Consider the following 10664-nt stretch of genomic DNA (forward strand, 5'->3'; position numbering starts at 1 on the left):
TGGGTCTAGTATCACCCTCTCTAAATTAAGTTTATTATTAGGGCAAACGAACAAATTACCGAACTAATTCGGGCGCTCGCATTTAGAGGTCCTGAAAAATTCGACGATTCATTTTATTTCAGAATTCTTGGTATAGTTTGATAGCCAGCTCTATAAGGTTTAATTTGATATGGGGGTTTAGGTATCTACAGTTAAATCGTTTGGACGCGAGACACCTCTAAAGGTAAACGCAACGTTAAAACGCTTGGACGATTTTAACACGCCCCTTTATGATTACTGTCACATTTCAGAAATTTCATGAAAGAAGCGTGTTCGTCAACGGTGAAATTTTGTCTGCTTCTTCTTCGCTGTCAACGGCGTGAGAGATCACCAACACACATACTGGTTGACTTACAAGACAAAGGATAGAGGGGAAATAGGGACTTATCTGTCAGCTATTCGTAATGAATTTGTTCGTTTACTTTCTGATGTCAATGTTGCCTTGCGCTGTTACTGGAAATAAAGGTAAGCACCCTATGTTCTGTGTCTTGTAAGGTTTGTGCAAAATTTCACCTCAATTTTACTCGAATTGCTCACACCATTTGTTGAGTGTCTGGTTGGAGTGGTGTAAAAGCTCAAAACGCGTCACTTCCAAAAGTTAAAATTTCTAAATTTGACAGTTATACAGTGAAAGTAGAATTGTGCCAAAATGTTAATTATTACCGCACTTTGCGGGCCTGGCTCTGCTTCAGTGCTTAATTTTGTTAGGAAATTTTTCGGGAATTTCTGGCATAAACATAAACGTACGAATTTTGCCGTGGAGAGGTTTATTCCTTATTATCTAACTACTGCATGTGGCTGGTTATACGCATCAATATAAAGATGGGTGAAAGAAGGAGATGAACCACGCTCTCCATGTTTTTTTGCTGATTTTTTTTTTTGTCTATGAGGTTTCGATTGCAGTGAAGTTCTGATATTTTTGATATCGATACCAAGTAGTTTTTTTATTATTGATTTTTTGTTTGTCCAAATCTCGCTTTGCTGTTGATTCTTCTACTGGTACTTGTTTCGTAATTCCTTCGCGCCTAGCGTATCCTAAAAACAAATCATGATCATAAATTATGAATTAAGTCTAAGCTGTGAACAGTTAGGTAGATCGACTTACCAAAAACCGGATTTAAGCTAAGTATTAGTTGATTGATTGATTTAAATTAAAATGGAAGTACTGAGAAGGTATAAAAAAAGAAGGCATTCTCTGTTATTTTAACACAAAATAATGTAATTTTCTTAGTTTTTTTAATGATAATTTCGTCGAGAAGTAAATCAATTATTATTTTTTATTTCCACGTGCGTGAGAAGTTATTGTCAAAAAAGGTTAAGCCTTTTTAAGTTTCTACCATTCCAGGCATAGAAATGATTTATATTATTATGATAAGATGTTTGTAATATGACCGGCTTAAGGTATCATTAAGGTGGCCGAACACAGTTTCGCACGCGCTTCTGCTGATGCAATTCAGCGCGCGCTCAAGGATTGCAAAAAACAAACGTGCCGTCAATAGAGCGATCATTTTATTTACTCAACACCCGCAGTATCTGTGCTATTTTTCTTTATAACTGAACGCAGCGTATTGATGGCTTTAGTCTTTTATTTCAAAGATATGTTAGAAAAGGTAACGATGCAAAGGACCCAGCAATTCTCAGCTTTTTCTTTCTTACCGAAAGAACCCAGTTAAATGCAACGCATGCGTAGTAAGTCAAAAAATTGCGATTGAATGAAAATTGCACTCTCGGAAATACACCTATTTCTCGAGAACCACTCATTAGAATTTCACGAAATTTGGCACGAAAATACTTTAGGAAATAAGTAACTGGAGTACTAAAAATAATTGAACTTTGACAAAGGAAATTCTAGATATTCCAGTGAACCTTCAACAAGGGATAATTGAAGATCTCTCTGTTAAATTATCAGCAAAATGGTGTTAACTTGTGAGAATCGTTACAAGCTTGTTGCATGCAAATCTTAACGAAAATCTAATGACTAGATTTTCTGCAAATAAAGAAAACCGATTTTAAAGGCCTGTTTATATTTATTCATGTTGCCATGGCAACGGCACATGCGTCAGCTTAACCATAAAAAAACCAAAGTTTGTGTTGTTAACTAGCTTGGTGCTATTTTTGACGACCGAGGGATCAAGGGTTTTAGAGAAAAAGGTGAATGAAACACAGGTATCAAAAACTGTGTTCAGCCACCTTAACTCCCCACGATATCAGCTACGAAAGACTTGATTATTTCAACTGTTCCTCTCATGGCAACAAAGGACAAAACTGGAAATATCTAATACTGGAGGGGATGTACGATATCGATATAGACTCTAAGAAGCCTTTAGTACAGGTATTGAAGGGTTCTAGTGTTTGGTTTTCAGGATTGTGCTCATAACTTATGAGCCGGAGAATTGTTTCCCTTAAGCAGCCAAATACTTTGTGTGAGAGTGATAGGTTGCGAAAATGTTCAACGCTTTAATAATAAATGATGTGCTGACGGTATCAATCTGTAAAATTGTGCCACGCAATGCGACTCGGTTGGAGACGTATTTTGCACTTGAAATTGCCAAGGGTAGTGGTTGACAAAACGACCAACGACATGTAGAAACGTCCATGGTGCACAATGAACTGCTCCAAGTACTATTACGTTTCGTCGGAGAAGTATAACTGTAATGTTTGTAATAGAATAGTGATGACAAATACATGTACTAGGAGCGCTGCGGTATGTGGGCCTCAAGAGAAAGAAGAATAAACAGTGACTGAGACAAAACTGAACTGATTTTTGTCAACATTGCTTCCATAAATTTCTTTCTAAAACCCTTCGGGATAATATTAAACACTGAAGTAATTTATTTCATCATATTAATCTGACTTGTAGATCACGTATCTCTACTGTTTGTGGGTGATATCTCCTTTTCTGGCCCGGTGAAATACTACGTGGAACGGAAACATCACACATATAATGACACGTTTAATGAAGTGGCAACATACATCAGACAAGCCGATATTTCAGTTGGAAATCTGGAGTGTCCCTTTGTCGACAAAGATGTTTATCCCCACAAGTTCAAAGATAGAAAGAGGTTGATAATACTTGATTCCAGTCCCAAGGCCGCGTCAGCGTTAAGGTAAATTAACGGATCGCGAGATAATTGTATAAGAGTAGCTGCTAATTCAGTTTGTCCCCTTTAAATTTGTTTTTTTTTGTTTTGCTTTGTCTCCTTGTTTACTCCTTTCAGTCTTAATATGAATATTATTATAGTTTATGAACTGGTACTGTAATGAGTTAATTTTCTTTTCTTTAAGTTGCTGTAAACAATGTAATCGGTGGAAGACGTGTGAACCGTAAAATATTGTATTGTGACTATAGTTTTGTGTGTTTCATTATTTGTTTATTATCAGTTTTTCACATTCGACACAAGCTAGTGTAGATTGTTTTACTTGCTCTTCCACATCAAAAATACCATTCCATACTTTGTTTCCTTTTTCATTGGCCAAGAACCCACCACGTGACCTGCAAATAACTGCCTACAAATAGTGGTCTGCTCATGCGTAATACCGTCTAAATGTGTTTTGCTGCAAATAGTATTCTGCTCATGCGTAGTTGTAAACACGCTCTTGTGCAAAAAATGGCAGATCGTTTCCCTGAACTGTCAGAGAGCGACTTAAATATGAAAAAACTTGGTGATCGAATGATAAAACAATTATTGAACACGCTTATCGTAAAATATCGAGATTTGTCAGTTTCGCCGATCAATTATTCGATCTGCTCGCCATTGACAAATCACGATGTTTTGCTCAACCTAGCTAGTCCAATAATTTTAATATCGGCGGGGTCTCTCTCAGCCATACTTTAAATAAAAAATTTTCTTTTTGTTACAGTTTTGCGGGATTTGATGCTGTCACAGTCGCTAACAATCATTTCAACGATTTTGGCTCTGAAGGCGCGAATTATACCGTTGGAGTTCTCCAGAAGGAAGGGATAAAATATTTTGGTATCACTTTTGGAGAGTACGACTCTTCTCAGGTATAGTGGGGGTAATCTCTAAAAGTTTTCTTTTGCTTGTTCTCCAGTTACTTTTGTTGAATAGTTCGTTCCTAAAATACCATAATACTCTTCAATGTGAAGATACGGGTAAATGCGTACATCCTGAATACGAAGCTTAAATTGCAGGTTGAAAAGTATTATTGCATTTTTAGGAAAGGCTTATTCCTGAACAGAACGGTTTGTACCTCTTACACGTCAGGTGACTCGTCATTAGCCATAATTGTACTTTAAAATGTGAAACTATTGCCATATGTGCTGTCAGAAATGTATCGAATCATCAAACTGTTTATTGTGCTTAACTGGGTCCGTTTTTGTCCTTCTTTATTCTGTTGTTATAGGAACCTCTTATTCTAAAACGAAAAGGTATAAGTATCGGATTTCTTGGCTACTGTGACCACGTACCTGATTTCCCAAACTGCACTGTAATGAGAAGGCTGTATAAGTCTGGTCCTGCTGTTTATCGAGATGACATTGCCACAAGAGACATCAGGAAGCTAAAGAAGGTTCAACGCAAGTATATTATTATTATTATTATTATTATTATTATTATTATTATTACAGCAGCAAGTATAAAGCAAGCAGTTGCTTGTTATGTGGTCATTTGCACGTAGTTTGTACACAGATGTTTCAGCCTGAAGCAAACACTTGAGAATGGCTGATTCGAAAGTACTGTACTTAGACCCCCGTTTCTCCAAAACGTTCTCTCTTGTATACATCGAAGTAAGTTAACACCCGTGCCTTTTTCTGTTTCTTCACTAATTGAGATTTACACGAGTAACAACATTCTGTTACGGGTTACTGATCGAGGAGATACAAAATTGTTGTTCTGGGAGTTTTAGGGGTGAAGTGGATTATATTTGGGGGAATAACTACCTCTTACAAGAAGAGAGGAAAGCAGGACGGGAAAAATGAATGAATGAATGAATGAATGAATGAATGAATGAATGAATGAATCATTGAACCAATCAATCAATCAATCAATCAATCAATCAATCAATCACGGCAGTCAGTCAGTCGGTCGGTCAGTCGGTCGGTCAGTCAGTCATTCAGTCAGTCAATCAGACAGTCAGTCAGTCCGTGAGTCAGTCAATCAATTTATTGATTTATTAGTGTTAAAACGTGGGATGAGGTTTTCCTTACTTATAAGTCGCCTGACAAAAAGCTTTTGCGTGCATGTTACTGTCCATGTCTCGGAAGTTGAAACGAGCGTGTTGCTCCTGGAAGAGGGTCAAGACATTGGAAAAACCCGTGTCTGTTCTCTGGTACTGGTGGACGCCATATGTTTCCTCGTGGGTGGAAAGGAATGCTGATTATATAAAAGCGTTTTAATTATATTTTAATCATAACGATGGCTTTGTGAGTTAAACGCACTCGAAAACAAAAACGTCTTCTGGCCTTGGCGTAAAATTAACTTAACCCTTAGGAGAATACAAATCTAGCATGTTATTCTTGGAAGTGCCTTTAACCTATTTACAAGCTTTGCAAATTTTAATCCACAAACTTTTCGAAAGCTACTAACATGATGAGTTATTTCTCCAAGGCTAACGTGGACATCATTGTAGTTTTTATGCACTGGGGTGAAGAATTTATCCGAGGACCACTTCCTTACCAGCTTCATATAACTGAGCACCTGATGTCTCTTGGAGTACAAGTCATCATTGGATCACATCCGCACGTGCTACAGCCTCATTGGATGACCAAAGACAACAAACTTGTTGCGTACAGTTTGGGAAATTTTCTGTTCCCTCCGATGCGACCAATGGGTGGAAACATGCCGGTAAAAACATTAAAATACCATCTTATCAAACTTTAGCGATAAAATAATCATTGGAAAGAAGTGATGGTACACGTAAAGCTTTGTATAAACGTGTAAGAGATTATTTTAGCAAGTATGATATTTGACCTATGTGATCTATGACTAATGGTCAGACGCTCTGGGCTCGTCCAATGAGCTGCAGGAGACTCATGGAAGATAGGACTTGGTTAAAGGTGAACAACCTCCCCCATATTGCTAAGAACAGATTTGTCAATCAAGCCAATGCGAGGAAAGAAATGACTGTTTAACCTTGGTATTGAAAAATGAGAGAAAAAACAGTAGGTCAGTTATACATCAAGCTATCTCAGAAATGAAACTGATTCCGAGTTCTTGCCAACGGGGATCAGCTGTCAGTGTTAATACTTACAGAAAACAATAGATAGCTTCCTTTGTTAATAACAGGAGTACTTTTAAAAAATTGCACAATTATTTACCAAAACAGGCATACAATTTTTCTTGTTTTCTTTTTCTAGAATTTGTATGGCAGAATGGGTATGAAACCAAATCTTCCTCTGATTGATTCTTACGAATACTTCACCTATGGAAACCTAGAAAAGCTGAAATTAAACCAGATGTTGAAAGTTACTGTTTCGAGGTACATATCAGACTCAAGAAGCAACATTGCTTTCAAATAAGCTGTAGTAGTTTCTAAATACCTCTTCCCTCAAGTTTCAAAAACTGCATTACCTTTATTCTGATAGGGCGCCTTCGGACTACTAATGGTTGCTTTGTTATTTTTTTTGTCGTCACGCAGAGAATAAGTAAGCATTTGAAATTGTGTTTAACTATGCAGAATTCTCTGGTATATTTCGCCTCATTTGAAGGAGCTCAGTCACGGTATTTTGAGTTATTTTGCCCACCTACAAAATTACCATTAAATTGAAGGAAACCTGAAAATGGTAGCTTACTAATATAGAAAAACACTAAAGAGATGATAATAAACCATAAAGAAACAAGGATGGTTAAGGATGGAGAAGATTGACACGGATTACAAACAACAAACTAGAAAGATGCACAAACTTTTCAAGATGCACAAACAGTGACGGAGAAGAGCACATTTTCGTAGTAAAGTTATGAGTCATAATTTTGAAAGGTCATCTCAATTTTTCAGAAATGGTGTTGTGAAAGCTGAGTATTTTCCCACGAAACTTACATTCGATCAGGGATCCAAGCGACTGCATTCAGAACCTGTAAAGGATGCCAGATGGATAACTGTTTGCGGAGACGACGACAGACAATGTAAAGACTTTAGTAATGTGATTGATTGCCAGCATGATTGCTCCTACTAAAACGAAAACGTCTTCTTCGGCTATCTTACTTGGTGAGACAAAATACAAGAATATAGTCTTATTAAAGACATAGCAGATGAATGGTTTTTTCAATTATAATGCAAATAACAACTTCATTTCTGAGAGGGAGGGGGTAAATCAATCAGGCTCTTTCAATATGGAAGAATTAATACTGACTTTCCAGGCATTTATCTGAGTTATTCCATGATATTTATTATCCATTATAAAATAAATGAGATACTACTTACGCTCTGATTGGTCAATAGAGTTGCTAAACCTATGTTCTATTGTACCGGTAATCACGGTTCCCGATCTATGGCAGCTCTACGCGGGAACTAGAGAACTCGGAACTCTAGCGATAACAAATGTAATGAACAGTTTTGCCTTTCACTGGCTGAGATATCAATAACACGAATATATTTTCATTCAACATATACAAGGAAATTTGCAAGGAAAAACAGGACCAGAAGTTGGTCGTCATATAAAGGTTTATTTATTTATTTTTTTTTTCCACGGCAAAACTTTTTAGCCCCTGGGCAACAAGGAAGGACACACCATGCGATTTTCGCTGGCCAGAAAGTTCTGTTTATGCTTTAGGTATCCACTTCCCCAACGATATAAGCAAATGTGAAAGTCTTAATTTTGATAAGAAACTAGAAGATTTGGAAAAAATCCTTAATTTCTGGAAAAGGAGGAAACTGACTCTGCTTGGGATAATCAACATGGTCAAGTCACTCGGGTTGTCTAAACTAATATACAGTGCTTCAGTTTTGTCATTACCTGGAAATTTCAGCAAAAGGGTTGATAAAACCATATTGGATTTTATATGGGATAACAAACCACATAAAATTAAAATAAATACATTAATTGGAGACAGGAATATGTGTGGATTAAAAATGAGTGAGTTCGAGTCGATGAATAAAGCCTTGAAAGCTTCATGGGTGAGAAGATTTAATACAGAGGTAGATGGGCCATGGAAAATCATCCCAAATTACATGACTCGACACCTAGGCGGTTTTAAGTTCTTACTATCATGCAGTTATAAAACCAAAGAACTCAATTTAAACAGCATTCCTTGTTTCTATTCAGAAATTCTAAATTGTTGGGAAATGATTAAAAAAAAAAAATCAAAGCTGAAATAGATCAAATAGATCAAGAAAAAACAAATCCATACGATGCCATAATATGGAACAACCATGAAATAAAAATTGCAACTAAGCCAATATTTTATGAATCATGGCACAAGGCGGGTGTTACAAAAGTTAAACACCTCTTAAACCCTAATAGCGGAAAATCCCTAACGTATCAAGAATTTGCTAACCTTTTCAAAGTTAAATCTAGTTTCACTGTATACTACGGCCTTCTCAGTGCAATTGAAAATGAATGGAAAATTTCAACAACTGCATGGTAGACAGAGGCAAACTTTGAAACAGAACTGGTACGACAATGAAGAAAATCTTTCCAACGCTACTCTGCACAAAATAATTGTTAAGAACAAATTTCAACCAATGAAAACCGAATTATTAGTTACGGAGTGGAGCCTTCTGAAATCCAAAAGTTATATAAATGGGCTTTTTCTATTACGGAAAATACAAAGTTAATAATGTTTCAATTCAAGATAAACCACAATATCATCTACACTGAAGACAAACTTAAAAGAGCCAACATAATAGCTGATGATTTATGCTATCTATGTAAAAGTGAACAGCATACAATCCAGCATATGTTTTTAAAGTGCTCCCATGTAGCTTTATTTTGGAATGAATTTTTTGACTGGTGGTCGCAAGTCACCAGACTAAACAATTTTATACGGACTTACAATCTCACTCAAGCACCATCGACGATTAAGCTTGGCTTTGTTGGTGGCAAGATACTTCAGTTATAAAAGTAACCTAAATGAACGATCTTTACTCTTCTCAGTGTTTAAGATACAACTTTGAGAAAACATAATGACTGAGAGGTACACCGCAATAAAAAACGAAACTGCCAAGCTCTTTAATGAGAAATGGAAATGCTTTATATTAAAGAGATTCTGTGCCAGAAATTTTGCCACCACCAACCTCTCAATAGGACAAATCATTTTACTTACTTTGTGTCAATGTTGTTTTCAAATTTCTAATCAGTAGCGCTTAGCATTAATTTATTTCTGTATCTATTGTAGTCCTCAAAGTGCCGTAGTTTTCTTTTTGCGTGGAATTTGCACGTTTTATTGTGCAGTAAGTGTTTTTTTCATGAATAAATAAATAAGAAAAAAAAAAGACTTTTACGCCGACTCCGGTTACGCTTGAGATTAAGATTAAGGAAGGTTTAAACACTTATTTCGGTGCTTTCCTCGGTCTGTGGAGGACGAAGTCAGCTGGGCTTGACTGATCAATTTGGGTTGTCAAAAAAACAGGGAAAAGATTTTTTATATCGGAAATTTCGAGTTTTAACTCAATGCATGCATGCATTACACGATAAATGAATATGATTTCCATAAGCTTAGCTTTCAAGCAATAGTTTTCATTCAGCAAAATACAGAGAAACACGGACTTCATAGCCTTCAGCATAAGTAAATTCTGAATAAATTTCGGACTCGTTTTTGTTACTAACCTTTATTCCATTCGCAAAACTTTGGAAAGTTATCGTTAAACACTTCGTTTAATCGCTTCGCCAAGCACATGAAGTTCGGACTACTTGCACACTTTTCGTACAGCCTTTTACTTTCGTGATGACCGATTCCACTTACGAATCCCTGCATTTCCCCATCAGAATACTTTTGAGTTAATTAATATGCTTATTGCCTTTCACTGATAACCTTTTCCTTTCCTTTATTTAAAACTTTCTTAGGGTGAGTTGTTTTCGTCGCTTTGTTCTGCGGATTTCGTGTCCGGCGCGGAGGCTGTGTTTTCATTCCTTCAGTCGCTGTGATTGGTTTGTCGTGTCATCTCATGAATTTGATGGGAATAAGCAACTTGATGACGAAAGTACAACAAATTTTCCTCTCATTGACAGACTTATTTTTCCATAGTTATTTTATAAAAGCGATAGACCACTCTCTCTATGGGTTTACCGACGCAATAAGCCACTTGGGATGTTGGGAAAACACTCGAAAAGGTTTTCGATTTACAAGCTTTTCTCGTGTTGTCCCAACATCCTGCGTGGTTTATAGAAAGAGTGGTCTATTGCTTAAGTAATACACGGCTTAGGCTTCTTTATTTGTTAGTGAATAAACATTGCAAAGCAAGTTTGGAAAAAAAAAAAAAAAAAACCCGTAAGTATGGCACGAGCTATTGAGAAAGTGCACATTCCTAAAAGGCGGAATTAGATGGTATCCAGTCACCTCGCCACCAGTGAGGTACGCCACCACTAAAGGAACTCGCCACCATGCAAGCGAGGTGTCCTTGCCACTAACCACCACCAGTGAGATAAAGTACTGTAAAGTAATCGGGGAGAATTCGCTGTTCAATGTACATAACTTAATTTTCCTGCTGTAGATAGTTTAATTTTATTT

At 36.7% G+C, this 10664-nt stretch overlaps 1 protein-coding gene across 1 annotated transcript; it reads left to right on the forward strand.

Moving 5' to 3' along the window:
- The first annotated feature begins 268 nt into the window (after positions 1 to 268).
- LOC149115875 (uncharacterized) lies at positions 269 to 8281 on the forward strand. The gene is made up of 7 exons (XM_089285295.1): positions 269 to 504; positions 2900 to 3146; positions 3901 to 4045; positions 4405 to 4569; positions 5607 to 5843; positions 6356 to 6477; positions 6994 to 8281. Exons 1-7 carry the CDS (start codon positions 444 to 446, stop codon positions 7169 to 7171), a joined length of 1155 nt encoding a protein of 384 aa, XP_089141421.1. The 5' UTR covers positions 269 to 443; the 3' UTR covers positions 7172 to 8281.
- Positions 8282 to 10664: the final 2383 nt, after the last annotated feature.

This window comes from Orbicella faveolata, unplaced genomic scaffold (genome assembly GCF_042242905.1).
Source record: "Orbicella faveolata isolate gen_17 unplaced genomic scaffold, um_ofav_v1 contig_13, whole genome shotgun sequence".
NCBI lineage: Eukaryota > Metazoa > Cnidaria > Anthozoa > Scleractinia > Merulinidae > Orbicella > Orbicella faveolata.